The sequence below is a fragment of the Dama dama genome, chromosome 13, assembly GCF_033118175.1.
Source record: "Dama dama isolate Ldn47 chromosome 13, ASM3311817v1, whole genome shotgun sequence".
In the NCBI taxonomy this organism is placed as follows: Eukaryota; Metazoa; Chordata; class Mammalia; order Artiodactyla; family Cervidae; genus Dama; species Dama dama.
In genome coordinates, this window is record NC_083693.1 from 62,464,777 (window position 1) to 62,484,460 (window position 19,684).

Genomic DNA, 19,684 nt, shown 5'->3' on the forward strand with positions numbered 1-19,684 from the left:
CCAGCATCAGGGTCTTTTCCAATGAGTCAACTCTTCGCATGAGGTGGCCAAACTATTGGTGTTTCAGCTTCAGCATCAGTCCTTCCAATGAACACCCAGGACTGATCTCTTTTAGGATGGACTGGTTGGATCTCCTTGCAGTCCAAGGGACTCTCAAGAGTCTTCTCCAACACCACAGTTCAAAAGCATCAATCTTTCGGCTTTTCATTAGAAAATCCTAAAAATGTGGACAAAGAGGAGGGAATGAGAAAAGCTGTATGTAGTGTAGTATCCTAAAAATCATTATTACTACAGTTTATTTCTCCATCTTAGACTGCCAATTAGGTGACAAATGACTTTTCACGTAAATATTAGGGCAAGGTCTTTCCTCTCCCTCTATTAAACTTACTTATAGAGTTCCACACCAAGTCATGCCCAGTGAAGCATCAGTACATCCTAGGAAGATCCTGTGTTTATGTGCTCAAAAGAGTATTTAATTGCACATTCCTACTCCCTCAGATTAGCCTTTTGGCAAAGTGAGCTCATTTCATTTCCAATGAATAAGATTACCATGGTCCATTGTTGAGTAAAAGGGGATGAAGATAAGCTGGAAACTCAGTCAAGGAGAAGGTTCAAGAGTATCCTGCAAAGCTAGGAGTAACACAAGAAAGTCTACTACCATTACCCAAGTCAAGGCAGTTGAATTTTAAACAGGAAATGTTTAAAACGTGAATGCCTCCCAACAACACATGGTGATTAAAGGAATTCTGACATCTACTTGTACATGGTAGGCACAATGGTAATATTCAGTAAATTTATAAAATTTATTCAAATATGAGTGTCAGATTGGACCAAGTATTTATTGAGTATCTACTATGTTGGAGATAGAGAAGTGAACTAGACATAATTCCTCCCCTTAGTCAAATAATTCCCACTTTGGGACCAGGCACTTAAGATCACTGTCCAAGAAAGATAAGAGAGTAGTCTTGTAACTAAACCATGGAATGACAGAACTTGTTTGTGTACATAATTATTGACATCCAAGGAAATCTCAGCCTACCCTAAAGCTGATTATAATTTTCATAATTTCTGCTCTATGTATTCTTTTTCTCTCTTTAAACATCAAATCCAAATATGATTAGCAAGGTCATAAATGACCTCCAAAATCACTGCAGATGGTGAGTGCAGCCATGAAATTAAAAGACATTTGCTCCTTGGAAGAAAAGCTATGAACAGCCTAGACAGCATATTAAAAAGCAGGGACATTACTTTGCCAACAAAGGTCAGTCTAGTCAAGGCTATGGTTTTTCCGATAGTCATGTATGGATGTGAGAGTTGGACTATAAGGAAAGCTGAGCACCAAAGAATTGATGTTTTTGAACTGTGGTGTTGGAGAAGACTCTTGAGAGTCCCTTGGACTGCAAGGAGATCCAACCAGTCCATCCTAAAGGAGATCAGTCCTGGGTGTTCATTGGAAGGACTGATGTTGAAGCTGAAACTCCAATACTTTGGCCACCTGATGCCACCACTCATTGGAATAGACCCTGATGCTGGGAAAGATTGGAGGCGGGAGGAGAAGGGGACGACAGAGGATGAGACTGTTGGATGGCATCACCAACTCAATGGACATGAGTTTGAGTAAACTCCGGGAGCTGGTGATGGACAGGGAGGCCTGGTGTGCTTCAGTCTACGGGGTCGCAAAGTGTCAGACACAACTGAGCAACTGAACTGAACTTGCCAGCCTAATACTATTTTATACCCCTTTCTTCATCACTGCAGTCAAAAAGCTTACTTAGTTTTAATGTCACACTAGACATCATTGAATGGTCCCTGTGATTAATAACTTACCTGTAACTAGTTCTTCTCTTAATCACCAGACTGTCCAAAGAGCACAGGCTCCTCTCGCACAGGAAGACAGTGATTGATTATATTTTGGGCTCACATACAGGAGTGTTTTCCAGAAGATATCTATTAGGATGGGTCCTAGAGTAGGTGTGAGTTGTTTGAGGGTGAATTTAGGATCACAACATGAATATGGAATAGAGCAGGACTTCAAGGTCTGAGATCACTGAAAGAGAAGGACACGCAATGCCTGGGCATTGGAACACGTCTCTTACATGTCAACTTCCTAATATCAGTAAGGAGGTTTAAATCTGCAGAATGATGAAAAATGAACATTCTGTAGCAAAATCTAGAAAACACATAAGGAAGTGACAGTTCTGGCCTTTGAAGAACATACCCTACAAGAGTTGTTCTTAACCTCATTTTCATATCCTCACTAGTATGTACAGTGTTTTTGAGATCCTGACAGAGCAGAGATGCAAAATAAGAAATTCCCTTCCTCCCTTAACTAGTTTTTCTGGTCTAAAAAGCAGCAATCATTAAATGAGGAAAAGGGCTTTTACTAACTCTCATAATTACCCCAGTGTCTCCATACCAGAATTTTAAATATTCAAAGGTGAAATGGAGAAGCAAAAGGTACAGTCCACGAATTCAGTTCTTAATCTGACCCACATCTCTTAACTATTGCAGATTACTCTTATGAAACCAGAATCCAGCACTACTGAGTGCTGCTCCAAAGGCACAGAGTTAATGTTACTGACAGAACTCTTTAAGTGTTCTAATGACTAGAGCTTGAGAAATGAGTAAGTCCTTAACTGAGTATGATGCATATATAGGGTCAGAGGTGGAGGGCATGCTTAATCTGATAATCACGCAGAAAATGTGGATAATTTCTCCGGGGAGAACAAGCCCAATTACTCATAATGCGCCATACTGGGCAGCACTTGAGAGACTAGGCATCACTAGTAATTTTTGTCTGGCATACATCCATGTTTTCCTGACATCCCCCCACTCCAACACTCCTCGCTCCCCCGGAGCTCTGTATTGCCCAAAAGTGATGATAATAATGATGGTTGATGGTACCATCTAAAAGATAGCATAATGGAAGGCATTTCCAGGACTTTGGCATTATTTCTAGTTTCAAATTCTGGTACTAACTGCTACAGAGCTGAGAACACACATTTCATCAATGTTCTGCTTTGATCTGCTTCTGAAAGCTGGAGTTAGGCTTGTGGTGAACAGTAAATACACAGCAGCCTTTTCCCTTTCTGGTCATGGTCCTACCAAGTTATTAACACTCAGTACCTAATCCACCGACAGCCTTGTTAGATGCCTAGCCATGGTAAGCTCTTTGTTTCTCAGGACTCACTAATAACTTCCCCTAAAAGGGCTCTTGCAGTCTCAGGAGAGTTGAAGTTAGAAGACAACACTTTCTTCAGCTTGTCTTCTCCTGAGAGCCTTCATGTAACAGAGCCAACAATGCCCTCTCTGTGGACTAGGCTTGTGTTTGCTACTTGGTTTTCATAGATTACTTTATATACAAAGCTGTTAATAGAAGTACTTAGGGGAAAAGGATTCTAGGTCATACTAAGTCCATCAAGATGTTAACATCGATAGTACTTGTAGAATCTCAAATTAAATTATTAAGATTTCAAGGATTGAAGATGAACAAGAAATACTGAAGTGGTAAGCTTACTTAAGCAAGGCCATTACCTTTTGAGACATGAATTTACAAGGTATACACAATTTCGATGACAAACTAAGGCTCAAGTTTTAAGAATGAATACCTAAGATGTTCTATGGATCTCAGAAGGCTCACCAGGAAAAATGGTTCTTTGAAAGGGGGTAACTGAGAAGAGTTTAATGAAGATACTAATTAAAAAGGGATGAGCAGGGTTAGGTAAACAAAGTCAAAATGGTGAAGTACCTCAGTGGAGTCCAGATCTTTCTGCAGTGATGGAAATGTTCTACGTCTGCATTGTCTAATTCTATAACAATTAGTCACATGTGGCTATTGGACACTTAAGATGTGGTTAATGCAACAAAGATGCTGAATTCTTTGGAGTGATGCCGAGTCAACTCATGGTGTGGCTTTTGACTGAAGAATGCAGCTGCTGCCAACTTTCAGCCTGCTGGGGAAACACTGGGAATAGCCTGGCTCACTCTTCCTGTCGAACCATCCTTCTCTGCTACTTGACTGATGGAACTCTCCAGGAACCAGAGAACAAGAAAACTCATTGATGCAGTTCATAAAGGTTGACCTCCTGGGGCACAGAACATAGTGAAGCATGGAGTGTAGATATGGAACAAAACATTTTCATACCATGTACAAACTGAGCTGAGAAATCAAACCGTTTTATCAGCATTTATAAATATAAACAAGTATGGAACTAGTGGCAAAAAAAAAAATTGAACAAAAGCATGTGTCTCAATAAAGTCATATAAATGTCTTATTAAAGCTATCTGAGCTCTCTGCTGAGCTAAATGGCGCAGTGCTTTAATCAAACTGCAACTGGGTTCATTTCAGGTTTCGTACATGAAGAATGAAGTCAAAACCATGTCCCTTCACCCATATTCAACCTTGTGTTCTTAGCAGGGATCTGTGTGAAACTTTTTCCAAGGTCCCATTTAAAATCACAAAGCCTGGGAGTGGGAAGTTTTTCACTTTACTTAGGCGAAAGGTCATTGTAACTCAATAAATGGGTAAACTCAGATTAGAAAGTGGGAGGAAGACCAAGAAATTAGATATGGGGATCCAAAGGCCCCCAAATCCTACTCTAGGACTATATGACCACTCCATTTTTGTACTATCTTTTGGAATTTTGGTGTGTTTAAAAAAAAAATTTCCCCCCCCCTTTCTGCACTGAATAGCAGTGCTAAGAAAAAACCAAAAACAAAAAAATGAGTGGGAAGGGGGAGTGGTACTATGCAAAGCCAGAGTCAAATCCTATTTTGGAAAGCTTTATTGTCCACTTTAGTGGGTCCTGACTATAAAGGAAGTCCAGTCTTTAAGTGCCAGTCTTTACTGTCTAGCACTTAAAGAAGAAAGGTCTAATGTCACTGTATGGGGGTTGAAGTAGGTGCCAAAGGAAAAGCAGTTTCCACCACCTCCAAGGAGCAGGAGCTGTTGCTCTTCAGGAAAGAGGATGCTGGTATGATTGTGTAACATTAATGGCCATGGCACACATGTTGTGTCAATCCGATACTCAAAGCTCAATCCTGTAGACAAATCAATAACAGTCACTCCAGGAACTGCGGAGGAATGAATCCAGACCCCTCCAACCAGCAAAAGCTTCCCATTGTCTACATGAGCTGTGTGGGAGTACCTTGGGGTAATGGGAGGCTGGATAGCTATGGATTCCCAGAGGAATCCACAAGTGATTGGTTTCAGAAAGAATACAGAGCTCAGTGGCTCCTCAGAAGCACCCAGACCTCCAGCAATGAGGGCTCCCCCTTGCCAGCTGCAGGCACTGTGGGAATGCCGACCTTCAGGTCCTTCTCCCTCCACTGGGATGCTAACCCAAGTCATTGTTCCCACGTGGAGGAAATGCCAGCCACTTAGTACAGGTTCTGCCACACTGCGGCCCCCATACACAAACAAATATTTCTGATTCTCACAGGACACTTCTGTTGTTGAATGGCGCCAACGTGACAAGGTGGAGTCTTCTGGACTGAACTTCGTGACTGTTACATTTGGGTCCTCACTGCTATTATCCTCTTTCTCACAAGAAAGTTGGAGTATCCCCAAGGCTGGAGTTACTGGGGACAGTCTCCCTCCTAGAACCAGAACCTGAGTATCTGAAAGTCTTGTCATGGTGTGATAAAGGCGTCCATCCCACTGAGCTCCAGTTCCCCAACTGCCTATCTGGTTGCCTTTCCATTCAAAGTCACTGTATCTTAAGAGCATATGAAACTTGCTCACTCGGCAATGTCGCCCCTCCTGCTCTCCAAATCCTCCTGCACTGAGAATAACGCCTGGGCTCAAAAGGACAGAGGCGTGGCCATATCTCCTAAGGCCCGGGCCCTGCGTGTCCCCAGTGACTACACTGGCAGGGAAGACTCCTGAAGGGGGAGCCGGATCTATCCGAGGCAACATCTCTGAAGGTGGAAACACCAGAGTCTGGGAGAGGCTGTCTCCCCGAGAAGCGGCTAGAATGAAATAGTGGGCACACTTCAGATGCCACTCCTCAAACTCGTCAAAAGGTTCAAGATTTTCCACGCGTCGGCGTTCTTCTGCGGGGAGAAAGCTGCGATAGAATTCATTCAGGTCCATGGCGCGACAGGCAGTCCAGCCGGCCTGGAGGAAGCGCTTCTGCTGGGCCTCCGCGTCGGGAAAGCGGTCAAGGCCATGAAGGGGAGAATTTAGGTGCCGAAAATGTTGCTGCATGAACTCGCCAAAGGCGTCCTGCGGTCTCATCTGCTCGTAGACGACGAAAATGGCATTAGAAAACCGCTGGGCGGCCCAGGCGATGAGGGCCGCGGCATCATCCGGCTCAAGGTAGGTGAGCACGGCCTCAGCCAGGAGCAGGGTCGGGGCGGCCGCGTCAAGACCGGCGGCAGCAAGGGCCTGGTCCAGCCGCTGCAGCTGCCGCAGGTCCAGGCCCAGGATGCGGTAGTCTGAGCTCTCAAAGCACAGATTGGACCCGGGGTCTCCGCGCTGGAAAGGCCCGGTTAACGCGCACAGATCCGGCGTATCTCGAATCCTCTGCGCTTTGCGCTCGGCCACGTCCGGAAAGTCCACCTCCCAGACAGCAGCCTCTGCCAGGCGGCCGGCAGTTTTGAGGCGAAAATACAGTGAGTCTGAGCCGGCGCCCAGCGACAGAATCTGCGCGCGAGGGCTGCCGGGGGCCGCGCACGTCCGCTCTACGAAGGCGCGCACGCAGTGCCGCACGGCGCGTGCGCGGACGTAGTAGCCGCGGTGGATGAGCGGCGCGCGGCGCGCCGTCCCCGGAACCAACAAGGCAGCAAAGGCATCGTGCACGTACCCGCGCGCGGCCAGGGAGCTCTTGCTGAGCGCGCTACTGTCGTTGGTGCTCTGCACTGCCTCAGCCCGACGTTCACGGCTGCGCGAGCCCATGGTCAGGGGAGTCAGGAGCTGCGGTCCGTCGGAGTGGTGAGCTGCCCTTTGGTCCGGTAGTATCCTGTACCCGCAAGTACAGCTCGCGGACTCGGTACTGGGCGGGGCCGGGGAGGGGGCGGGAAACAACGCCCCGTTTCATCTCTTCCTCGGATAGGCGGGCGTCACTTCCGGGAAGGGCGCGCCTCTCCAATCGGGATTGAGTATGCTGCAGCTGGCGCTGACAGTCGGCTGTGATTGACATTTCTTTGATTTTCTATGACCAAGGTTTCGCGGGAAGACTGACGTCTGCGGCTTTTTGTGGACACGTGGACTGTGTCGGGGAAGCGCGGATTGTCACTTTTCTACAAGCCTTCCTGGCTGAAACGAAAAATTTTCTTAAGTTTTCATAAGCTGACTCAACTGTTGACAAAAAGCTTTCAGAGGTGAGCCTGTGGGGGCTGACAACCCAGAAATCCTTGTAATGCAGCGCCTGCATTGAGTGTCTGGTAGCGACAAAGCAGGGTTAGGACCACGAATTTTAGGGGGCAGGGAAAAGAAACGGTCTTTCCTTGGATAATAACTACGAATACGGAGAGATCACATTTACGTCTGAAAACAAGTTAGTGAGGCCAGGTACAAAATAAAGAAACCTTTACAGAAGTTGTGATTCACCCAATCAGTGTTTCCCCACAAATGTATACTGTCAATTCCCTTGTATCCCAGGCTCTGTGCTAAGCTTACAGTAAGTAAACCAGTCAGCCTCTGTTTCTCAGCTGTAAAGTGATACTCCCCTCCGCGTTCAAAGTTCTGTCTTCTTGGATAGAATTGAATATGTCTGTGGAAGAGGGAATCACAGAAGAGAAGTGATTATTCTTTCTGAGTCTTGGCAGTTTAAAATAATCAAGTTTCTACTTTGAGTGTTTGGGAGTCATCACCAGTAGGAAATCACTTGCAAAGATACTTGGGGGATTTGTAACTTATTAATTGGGATTTGGTGACTGTGGGAGCTTAGAAGGAGAAGGAAATCAGGATGTCTCTTAAGTATGGTTACCTTGAAGCAGTATAGCATAATAGTGAAGGGCATGAGTTTTGGAGTCCAGCTGATTCGGATACTGGAACTGTGTCATTTAGAGCTCTTGGAATTTAAGAGCTCTTAGTGACTTTCAGTTCAGTTCAATCACTCAGTTGTGTCTGACTCTTTGCAACCCCATGGACTGCAGCATGCCAGGCCTCCCTGTCCATCACCAACTCCTGGAGTTTACTCAAACTCATGTCCATTGAGTCGGTGATGCCATCCAACCATCTCATCCTCTGTTATCCCCTCCTCCTCCCACCTTCAGTCTTTCCCAGCATCAGGATCTTTTCAGATGAGTCAGCCCTTCGCATCAAGTGGCCAAAGTATTGGAGTTTCAGCTTCAACATCAGTCCTTCCAATGAACACCCAGGACTGATCTCCTTTAAGATGGACTGGTTGGATCTCCTTGCAGTCCAAGGGACTCGCAAGAGTCTTCTCCAACACCACAGTTCAAAAGCATCAATTCTTCAGTGCTCAGCTTTCTTTATAGTCCCAACTTTCATATCCATACATGACTACTGGAAAAACCATAGCCTTGACTAGACGGACCTTTGTTGGCAAAGTAACATCTCTGCTTTTTAATATGCTGTCTAGGTTGGTCATAACTTTTCTCCCAAGGAGTAAGTGTCTTTTAATTTCATGGCTGCAGTCACCATCTGCAGTGATTTTGGAGCCCCCAAAAATAAAGTCTGCCGCTGTTTCCACTGTTTCTCCATTTGCCATGAAGTGATGGGACCAGGTGGCATGATCTTTGTTTTCTGAATGTTGAGCTTTAAGCCAACTTTTTCACTCTCCTCTTTCACTTTCATCAAGCGGCTCTTTAGTTCTTCTTCACTTTCTGCCTTCAGGGTGATGTCATCTGCATATCTGAGGTTATTGATGTTTCTCCCAGCAATCTTGATTCCAGCTTGTGCTTCATCCAGCCCATCGTTTCTCATGATGTACTCTGCATATAAGTTAAATAAGCAGGTTGACAATATACAGTCTTGACATACTCCTTTTCCTATATGGAACTAGTCTGTTGTTCCATGTCCAGTTCTAACTGTTGCTTCCTGACCTGCATACATATTTCTCAGGAGGCAGGTCAGGTGGTCTGATATTCCCATCTCTTTCAGAATTTTCCACAGTTTATTGTGATCCACACAGTCAACGGCTTTGGCATAGTCAATAAAGCAGAAATAGTTGTTTTCCTGGAACTCTCTTGCTTTTTCGATGATCCAGCAGATGTTGGCAATTTGGTCTCTGGTTCCTCTGCCTTTTCTAAATCCAGCTTGAACATCTGGAAGTTCACGGTTCACGTATTGTTGAAGCCTGGCTTGGAGAATTTTGAGCATTGCTTTACTAGCGTGTGAGACTTAGTGACTTTAGGGAGAGCAGTTTCTGTGAAACAGTAAGGGCAGAATCCATGTTTCGGTGAATTGGGAGATAAGTAAATGGAGGCAGCTCAACGAGTGTAGCTCAGAAGGAAAGAATAGACAGGTCAGTAAAGAAGAATGGGGGATAACAGAAAGTTGTGTTTTTTGTTTTTTTTTTTAAGGTGGAAGCAAGTACTGTATTTGCATATTGGTTCCCTAGGAGAAATTAGCAAGTGGAGAGAGGTTGACTTGCGGAAAAGTGAGATTAACTAGTGGAGTAATGACTTGGAATAGACAAGAAGGAATGGAATATTGGGCATAGATTAGTCTTGGGAACAGGAGACTGAATCCTCTTTCTCTGACTCATGAAGGAAGAAGGGGTATAGATACAGATAAGATTAAGTGTGAGGGAGGGCAGAGAGAAATACAGGAAATTCATGCCTAAAGGCTTTTGTTGTCTCTGTAAGGCTAGTGACTGAGTTGTAAAGTTGAGTGTGAGGCAGCTGGGTCTAGCGGAGCTCTTGAGGAGTTTAAAATTGCCCTGAAGGAAATGGGAGAAGGACTCCCCTGAGTTTGCTGGGCTTTGAGATGTTCATTTCTAAAATGAGGGGATTTTTTTTTTTTTTTTAATGCTGCTGCCACAATACAGATGTTTATTAAGGATTAAATGCCAGAGAAGTTTTAAGTATCACAAATCTTGGAGCTCTGTGGTTGTTACCCATTGTGTGATCAATTTCTAGCCCTCAATACAGTACACTCTCCATTCTCTGGACCCTGGCCGTTGTTACGAACAGCTATAATTTTGGGTGTCACACGTAACCCATATCTCTGTGCTGCCGGAGCATGTCCCGCAGATTTGTACTGTCCTGCATAGAGGAACTACAGAGACGATAATTTAGAACTTTGGTAATCAAGTGAGTTTTACTACTTGGAACTACGTGTTCATACCTAACTAGCTGTTTTGCTGACAGCAAGATGTGCCTGCCAGCTCTCTGTAAAGTGGATCTAGGTAATAAAGTCAAATTTTTCCTCTAACTTTTGACTCCAGAAAAGCTCGTTGGGTTTCTCAGTATAAAATGAGGGGATTAAGTGAAGTGTTTCAGGGTTGATTGAGAGTCAGAGAGAAAAAAAGAGGGATGTTGGACTTTGGACAAAATATATAACACTGTAGAAATAAATTTTTATATGACAAGTTAATCAGATGTACCTGATATATTAGAAATACTATATTTTTGGTAAAAAACATATCAAGAAAAGTGATTCAAGAAGAAAGAATGGAGCAAAATTTGTGAATTGGGTACCTTACAGTTGTTTTCTGGTGTGTGCGTGTGTGTGTGTTTCAACTGCACCACAGGTGTCTCCTGGAATCTTGGTTCCCTGACCAGGGATTGAACCCATGTCCTCACAGTGAAAGCACAGAGTCCTAGCTACTGAACCACCAGAGAATTCCCTCCAGTTGTTTTTTTCTCCCCTCAGGTTATTTTTAAAAAATCTGTATATTTTTCTGTAAAATGGGACAGTAATACCTCATAGATTTTATGAGAATTAAGTACAACTGCCAACTAAGACATTTAGCAGAACATCTGGCTCATACTGAGTGCTTAATAAATAGTAGCAAGTGTATTATTATTCTGAGTTCCCTTTCGGGGGCAGGGACAGAGGGTGGGGAGGAAAAAAATTCTCTGGGAAAAGAGACCACCTGATTCTGGCTTTGCTCTAATTTGATAAAATATTGGGACAAATGGATTCTGAACCACTGGACCACCAGGAAAGTCTACACTGCGATTTTCTCAGGGTATATGCCCAGTAGTGGAATTGCTGGATCATATGGTGGTTCTGTTTTTGATTTTTCAAGGAACATACTGTTTTCCACAGGATCTGTATCAGTTTACATTCTGACCAGCAGTGCAAAAGGGCTCTCTTTTCTTCACACCCTCTCCCGTATTTGTTGTTTGTAGATTTTTAAAATTATGGCCATTCTGACTGGTGCAAGGTGATATGTCATTGTAGTTTTGATTTTCATCTCTGTAATAATTTGTGCTGTTGACCATATTTTTATGTTTTTAGAAGCGTAAACTCAGTGACTGTGGATTTCTATGGCTGTCGAGTCCTGTGTTGTGTGTATGTTAGTCACTCAGTCATGTCCAACTCTGGAGGAGCCGTGGACTGTAGCCCACCAGGCTCCTCTGTCCGTGGAATTCTCCAAGCAAGAATCCTGGAGTGGGTAGTCATTTCTTCCTCCAGGGGATCTTCCTGACTCAGGGATCGAACATGGTTCTCCTTTGTTTCAAGCAGATTCTTTACGGTCTGAGCCATCAGGGAAGCATCGAGTCCTATATAAACCATTTTCTTAATTGCCCAATTTAATACCTTGGTAGCTTATTTAACCCTTCTCAGTGTCAACTGATTGATTTTTTTTTTTCTATTTTTTTTTAATTTCTTTTAAAAAATATGGAATGCTTCACGAATTTGCGTGTCATCCTTGCGCAGGGGCCATGCTAATCTTCTCTGTATCGTTCCAATTTTAGTATATGTGCTGCCGAAGCGAGCACAACTGATTGATTTTTAATGTGGTAAAAGTATGTATTTTGCAAAGTTACTGCAAGAATTAAAAATAATATTTTTAAAAGCACTTGCTACCTAACTGGTAAGCTCTGAATGGAAACTGCTATTCTTATCAACATCATCATTAATATCAGAACCCAAAGGGTCAAGGTGGCTACTTTTAAGAATCACAAAATTTCATTTCATTTGAAATGTTGTCTTAATTTATAATTGACCTTCAGAGGTAAAGGGAAATTAGGATTTATTTATCATCTACAATGTGCTGGGCACTCTGCTAGATGTGAAACTGCACTCTTTCTCTGGTGGGACCCAGCCAAAACACAAATTGGAATTCAAACCCATGGACTGGGACTTAAACCCATGATCCCCTGACTTAGGAAGGACTCGAACCCACTGTCTTTTAATTGAAACTGCTCTTACCTGGTGTTAGGATTTACTGATGCTCAGGTCCTTTTGTCTCACTGCAGAAAGAGTTCAGTGAGAGCAGAGTGGCAGGCAAAGAATGAGTGTATTAGCAGAGGACACTTGTGAGAAATGCAAATGGACGGATGAAAAGGCTCTGCCCCAGAATCACCTTCTTCCTCATTCATGGGCAGATGTCAAGACTTACATCATTAGTTCCTCCTTTGGTTCTCTGTGGTTTAACCAGGACTGTCATGGTGCTATTTAAATCATATGTGTATTAGCAAAAGGGTGGTAACATATACTAAAATATGGTAGTTCATTTCAGGTTTCAGTATAATGTCTCCTCTTACCTAGTGTGTTTCTCCTTTCACCTATATTTCTGTCTTGGCTATGTGTAGAAATGCTACTCTTCAAGGAGTATTAACTCCCTGACTTTGTATAACAAGATTCAGACCCCATATCTATGGTCTTGTGTTTTTAACTATCAGGATCTCTGGCTTGAATGTGTCTGGCACTTGGATGCACCTAGTCTTCCTTCAGGGTAAAGTAGATTGTTACCAGGTTACTGGATTCTTTTCTTGAGTGGTCTTTAGCTTACAACAGTCTCCCAAACTCCCTTAAAATTCCCTTTCTGTTTTTAATAATCCCCTAGTGGGATTTTTAAACTATGTAATTATCCTGCTCTATCCCTGGAGCTTCCCAGGTGGTGCACTGGTAAAGAATCCGCCTGCCAATGCTGGAGATGCAGGAGACACAGGTTTGATCCCTGGATCGGGAAGATCCCCTCGAGGAAGAAATGATAACCTTCTTCAGTATTCCTGCCTGAAAAATCCCATGAACAGAGGAGCCTGGCGGGCTACAGAACATGAGGTCGCAAACAGTCAGACATGACTGAGCATGCACGCACTCACCATATCCCCATCAGGTGCTGGGGAGGTAGTATAAGCCATAGTCCCTGTTTTTAGGAGGTTTATATAGTTCTGGTGAGGGAGAAAGACAAATCAGTGATGTAGACACAGTGTGATAAAATGCTGACTTAGACATGCTCACTGGGTTATCCAGGAGGATAGAGGAGGTGAATTTAAGTTACTTTATTAATCCTCCCAGCTACTCTGCTTTTTTGTTTTTGTTTTTTTTTTTTTGAAGCATAATTGCTTTACAGTGTTGTGGCGGTCTCAGACTTATATCACTGTGAATCTGTCATAATTGTGTATATATCTCCTTTCCTCTTGAGCCTCCCTCCCCCCACACCATCCTGCCCCTTGAGGTTGTTTCAGAGCGCCAGGCTGGGCTCCCTGTGTTATGGAGCAGCTTCCTGCTGGTTATCTATTTCACACATGATAGTGTATGTATCCTGAGTGTTCATTGGAAGGACTGATGTTGGAGCTGAAACTCCAAATCTTCGGCCACCTGATGCAAAGAGCTGACTCATTTGAAAAGACCCTGATGCCGGGAAAGATTTAAGACAGGCGGAGAAGGGGGCACAGAGGATGAGATGGTTGGATGGCATCACTGACTCAATGGAGTTGAGTTTGAGTAAACTCTGGGAGTTGGTGATGGACAGGGAGGCCTGGCGTACTATGCTCCATGGGGTCGCGAAGAGTTGGACACGACGAGCTACTGAACTGAACTGAAGTGTATATATGGCAGTGCTACATTCTCAATTTCTCCTAGCCTCTCCTTTCCCCAGCTGTGTCCACAAGTTCTTTCTCTACATCTGTGTCTCCATTTCTTCAATGTAAATAGGTTCATCAGTACTGTTTTTCTGGATTCTGTATATATGCATTAATACATGATGTTTGTTCTTCTTTTTCTGACTTATTTCACTCTGTATAACAGGCTCTAGATTTATCTACTCTGCATTTTTATCGAATTTTTATCCCATTTTTTTAATCCTGTTTTTACAGTTAAGGACACTGAAGCCTGAAGCTAAAAGTGACTTAGGGCCACACACCTACTAAAGGGCCGAACTGGTACAAGGATTAACTAGGTCCATCTGATTCCATTGCCTCTATCCTTTCTTTATATATTTTAAACAGTTCGAAAATGTGAACTTTTGAACCCAAAGTAGGTCTTATAAATTTCTAGTTTTAGACATAGTTTTGTAGAAAGTGCTAATAAGTAAAAGTATATACCGTACTTGTAAAGGTATACATCTTCCTGGGTTGGGAAGAGCCCCTGGAGAAGGAAGTGGCAACCCACTCCAGTATTCTTGCCTGGAGAATCCCAGGGACACAGGAACCTGGCGGTACAGTCCATGGGGTCACAAAGAGTTGGACGCAACTGAGCAAGTTAATCCTTAATCCTGTACATCCTACTAAATTTCAGATTTTAATCTCCCTCTTATCAGCTTGAGGACTTTTCTTATTTCTAGTTCAGGTTGTTGGCTCACTTAAATTATTAATAGCTTTGGAGAGCTTCTGTCGTTAGAGGAATAAATTAGCAGAACCTGTTTCTTTGCTTTTGCGTCAACATCTAAAAATGTCCACATTTGTTTAAATAGGTGAAACTGATCCCAGAACTAGGATACTGTTTATCTTATCAAAACGGGCGGAAGTAAAGCAGTCTGAAGGAAGTTCAAGGTCACCAAACTTACTGACTGAACTACATTTAGTATTCATGCCAAGAATAAGTGGCTGGGGAAAGACCTTGCTATTCTGCTAAATCATGATGGAGGCAGAAGAACAGCCATGGAAGACAACCTTTTACTCAAAATTACCTAAAGTGGTAAGAATTCAACCACAAAATTCTGGAGTGTTGCAAAGTATAATGACTTCTGTGTTGCTTCTTTTCACAAAAAGAGAAATAAATTTCATAGGTAGAATTTGCAAACTTTACATTTTACAAGTTATATAGCTGCATCTGTTAGGCCATTTGCTTAGTGCAGTCTACCAACATCAAGCACCTGCTGCAATTCTGTGACTCTAGTGGACTTGAGAAGATTTTTACTGGTTGCATTCTCCTGTTTTAGGAACTTCATGCCCACTTGAATGGATCCATTAGTTCCAATACCATAAAGAAGTTAATAGCCAAGAAACCAGATCTTAAAATCCACGATCAGATGACTATGATTGACAAGGGAAAGAGAAGAACTTTAGAAGAGTGAGTTTGAGGGAGTTTGTGGACACCCTTCTTTCTTTCTCTATTTTGCAATTGTAAATAGTATGTAAGGATTCAGATTTTTGTAGTTAAAGGAATAAGGTAGCCATCTGGTATGGAGAGTATAACTTGACAAACAGTATTTTTTCCAGCTGTCAGACTGTTGACAAATTTTAGTGATTTGTATTGTTTATGAAATTATACTATATTGGAATATTCTTTAGATTTGTAAATATAGACTTCTTGATATTTTTCCTCCCTGTTTCCTGCTTCCACTTGAGATAGGGGTTGTGGGGGTGAAGAAGGGAAACTATTGTTTTTCACTTAAAAGTAACATTTAATTTTCAGTCATTTGATGATCCATCCAGATCAGTGTAATTTTTGAGAAACCTATTGTGTTGTTCCTTATAAATATATAATTACTACTAGCCTAAAATCAATTAATTTAGTGAAGTTTTTGATGACTAAAGTATGTCAAAACTTTTCATATTGCAGATGCCTCCAGATATTTCAGATTATTCATCTACTTACTACTAGCCCTGAAGATGTTCTAATGGTGAGAAATGAAGCAGTTTTTAGACTGGTTTAAAAATTAGTAAGTAATTGATGCCCTTCTGTTGTTGCACATGACTCAAGAGTCTGATAGAAAATATTTTTTTGCCTTTTTTATGGTAACTTTTGAAAAACAACGTTAAGACATTTGCCTAACAGCTAATATCAAAAGACTATATTAATTGTAAATGATATGAGGAAAGAACCAAGATCAAAATCTTCTGTTAGGTAGAAAATTGAACAGTGTGGAGGAGAAAATCTTGTCCTTTTTTTCATATATGTATAAACTCTATATAATCATATCATATGAAATATCTGACCACAGGCTTTACCTGAATTGCTCGAGATACTTTGAACTTTCTGGGTGGACATTATAGAGAATGAAGACGTTCAAGAGGTGCTTAGAGACTGAATTATTAATCCTTTGGGAAACTGTGCCTTCCCTCTGGAGATGAAGGGCTAGAGGACTCCTCTGTGTTCCCATAGCTGGATAACTGGCTTTGTATCAGATTTGTATCATTGATCTGATTAGGATGGCATTTTTAAATGTTCTCTTTCTAATTGGAGAGAAGCAGAATCCTATCAGTGTTCTTAACCCTTAGGAAAAAAGCACAAAGTAAGAAATGCAAAATAAGAAATATAACATAATGTGTTTTTGGAGAGGTAACATTTGACTGGTCAAGAACAAATTTTTCTCCTTGGCTGAAACTGATCCTCTTGATAATTATTAAGTAAATTAATCACCTTTTGGAGGAAGGTTAATTCTAAGAGTTTAGCAGAAGTTGACAAGAGTGTCCCCAGTGTTCCAGGCACTCTTCTAGGACTGAGAGACAGAAAGATCGACGTGGTCCCTGCCCCTCAGGAATCCATAGTCAGGTTGGAGAGACAGACCCATAAAAGGATAAATCCAACATCAAGAGGTAAGCTCTGTGTTGGAAACATGCACAGGGGTTTATAGGAACCTGGGGAGCATTTGTTGTCTTATCAGCCACTCAGCAGGTCCCGTTGAACCCTGCCAGGGATGTCCACCACAGGAGGCTTTGTCTCATTCTCTGTTGTTGAGTGGAACAGAGCAAAACTGATTACATTTTAGATTCTGAGAGTTCCATGGGTATAATATGCCACACTCATTGTTTCTTTTCTTTAAAAGTTGGTAAGAAGCTTTAATAAATGAACCTTGTGTGGGAATAAGTCAAGGGATTGTTTATAGATATGGGACTGAGTGTATGAGGATCACTTAACAGTCTCGTCAGAGTGTAATCTCAAAAAGAGAAGATTGAAATGTGGCTGAAAAAGCATTAACTATTACATGTGCTAGATTCTGTGCTCAAAATGACTTTCCTGTAGTGGTCATTCTTATTGCTCCCTTTTTGCAGATGAAAAAAACTGAGGCCTAAAGAGGTTAGACCTTGTTCAAGGTCACTCACCATGATTAAAGTGGCAGAATTGACTGTTTTGTCTGATTCCAGAGTCCATGTTCTTTATTATTTGAGATGTGCAGTCTTACATCTCTGGAGTAAGCGGAAACTTAACTGTGAGGTACTCTATCTGAAGACAGAACTTGAGTCGATGTTCTCAGTCCAGAGCATAGGAGAACAAAAGAACAAAGCCCAAAGAGCCAAGAGCTGACTGCAGTACCTATTGCTGCCTGGAGCAGAAAGGACTGAATCTGGTTGACATGGGGAAGGGAAGTCACTCCCTAGAGAAGTGTTCTTGGATATGAGCTAGAGATGATTCCACAGGTCTCACTGTGGCCTAGCGAAGTCTTCCTTCCACGGCTCCCAGTCAGTACTTGCCAGCAACCTTCTGTTGTTCCTCTAGGTTTCACAGGTACCTCACCGCCAGGAAAAGGGATGCCCTGGATAGTAGATATGATCACTTCACACCTTCCCTTCACCCTCGTTGTCAATCCACACATTATCGACGGGCTTCTACAGTAGTCTCCTGTGAGCTGGGGTAGTATGAGTGGGTCTTTCTGGATCCGCTTAGTTAAGGAGTGAAGGTGAGATCTGAGTTCCTCACAACTTGCAGAGACGAGGACTGTGCTGTGGTGGTGGAGTGGCAGCAGCGTGGGGTTTCTGGAACACCAGCGCCACGGGTGGTCTAGTGCCTTTGATGGTGGTACAGAGGCTGCAGGGTCGTGCCTCGTGGTGGAGGAAGCAGCAGTGTCTTGCTTGGTCCAAGGGTGTCATGTGATTTTGAATGCATTGTGTTGTCCTTGTTACTGAGCCCAAGCTCTCTCTGCTTGCCACACAACAGGCCAATAAATTCAAGAGATGAGGGGCTGAGGCAAGGAGTATGACTTTATTGGGAAAGCTGGCAGATGGAGAAGATGGCAGACTAATGTCTCAAAGTAACCATCTTGTTGGAGTCTGGATGCCAGTTTCTTTTATAGAACAAAGATGGGGAGAGGTGAGGGATTAAGGTTAAAAATGCTGTTAATCTCACAAATATCTTCTGGAATGGCCAGCCTCCAGGAGAGGATATATTAATTTTTTTTTCTTTCTGTAGCCAGCCACAGGTGGGCAAAGTCCTGAACAAAGGCATTTTGGTTTGACATTAAGGCAGAGGTGGGCAGGGTTCCCTGAGGCAGGCCATTTTGTATGCTTATAATAACAAAAGCAACATAAAGCAAAGGTTAAAGTCGAAGAAACAGATCCAGCATGGAGTCAAAATTGGCTATTGCCTGTGACATCCTGAGCTGTGTGATCTCTAAGGCTGATTCTCCAGACCTCCTGGTGAATCTGAGCCACCTGTTATGTGCATGTTGTAATAAGTTCCATTTTGGCTTCAGTATGGAGAAAAAAGATGAGGCCCAGACCTTGGATTGCAGTGAATCCACCAAGGTGGTGCCAACCTGTCAGGCACTGTCTGTACAGTCAGCCAGCCTTGTTCCTCTGCCAGGACACTGCATCTGTGTGCCCATGTGCATGTGGGCAAAGCAGGTTAAGAGTAGGATACCAACTGTAAGGACTGACTAGGGCTGGTTGTCACAGCATTTCTAACCTGGTCCTTTTTTCTCCTAGGTTTTTACATTTTAGGTAATGGCAATGAAGGAAAACATGCCTTCAGCCTTTAGATATCATTTCTCTTGGTCGTTTAGTGATTTTTTGGATTGTTGAGTTTAGTGATTTTTGGATTGTTGAGTTTTCTATTAGATTGTTGAGTTTTCTATTAGATTGAATCGTTTTTTAACTCAAATTTTATCACCCATTTTCTTTGCCTAAAAGAATCTTTCTAAGTACATTTGGGGAGAGTTTAACCCTGCCAAAAGAAATTCTTGAAAAGTTCAACTTATCCCTAAATAACGTGAATAAGAACCTGAAGCCATGACTTTATTTTTTTTAATGTATTTTTAATTGAAGGATTATTGCTTTACAATATTGTTTTGGCTTCTGTTGTACATCAGCGTGAATCAGCCACAGGTATACATGTGTCCCCTCCCTCTTGAGCTTCCCTCCCACCTCCTGCCTCATCCCACCCCCCTAGCTTGTTACAGAGCTCTGGTTTGGGTTCCCTGAGTGACACAGCAAATTCCCATTGGCTATCTAGTTTATGTGTGGTACTGTAGTCTCCATGCTATTCTCCCCATTCGTCCCACCCTCTCCTGCTCCCCACTCCCCCACCCCGTGTCCATGAATCTTGTCCTTTACGTCTGTGTCTCCATTGCTGACCTGCAGATAGGTTCATCAGTAGCATCTTTCTGGATACCACATATATGCATAAATATGTGATATTTGTTTTAGTTTCAGA

The 19,684-nt window shown here is 42.8% G+C and overlaps 2 protein-coding genes and 1 non-coding gene across 6 annotated transcripts in view; 1 reads left to right on the forward strand and 2 right to left on the reverse strand.

The window, feature by feature from the left end:
- On the reverse strand, positions 1-6,898 carry LCMT2 (leucine carboxyl methyltransferase 2). 2 transcript variants are annotated; one of them, XM_061159250.1, is made up of 3 exons: positions 3,749-6,898; positions 1,828-2,047; positions 1-217 (listed from the first exon to the last, which is right to left on the reverse strand). In XM_061159250.1, the coding sequence occupies exon 1, from the start codon at positions 6,896-6,898 to the stop codon at positions 4,844-4,846; it is 2,055 nt and encodes a 684-aa protein (XP_061015233.1). In that variant the 3' UTR covers positions 1-217; positions 1,828-2,047; positions 3,749-4,843. The 2 variants fall into 2 exon arrangements, with proteins under 2 accessions (XP_061015233.1, XP_061015234.1); XM_061159251.1 differs by lacking the exon at positions 1,828-2,047 and having other exon boundaries at positions 2-217.
- ADAL (adenosine deaminase like) overlaps positions 6,796-19,684 on the forward strand; it is a 27,537-nt gene continuing 14,648 nt past the window's right edge. For 2 of the 3 annotated variants that reach the window (XM_061159255.1, XM_061159253.1), the window contains exons 1-5: positions 6,796-6,934; positions 7,166-7,323; positions 14,784-15,007; positions 15,252-15,382; positions 15,875-15,935. In XM_061159255.1, the coding sequence (XP_061015238.1) occupies positions 14,948-15,007; positions 15,252-15,382; positions 15,875-15,935 (252 nt within the window). In that variant the 5' untranslated portion in view covers positions 6,796-6,934; positions 7,166-7,323; positions 14,784-14,947. Of the gene's footprint in view, positions 6,955-7,165; positions 7,324-14,783; positions 15,008-15,251; positions 15,383-15,874; positions 15,936-19,684 lie in introns of all 3 variants that reach the window. The other variant, XM_061159254.1, reaches the window with a different exon arrangement.
- LOC133068749 (U6 spliceosomal RNA) lies at positions 11,756-11,862 on the reverse strand. Its single transcript, XR_009695696.1, has one exon. It is a non-coding gene; the product is annotated as a U6 spliceosomal RNA (small nuclear RNA).

Excerpts from the sequence above, each read along its gene's own strand:
- LCMT2 (XM_061159250.1), bottom strand. The coding sequence starts at position 6,898 with ATGGGCTCGCGCAGCCGTGAACGTCGGGCTGAGGCAGTGCAGAGCACC.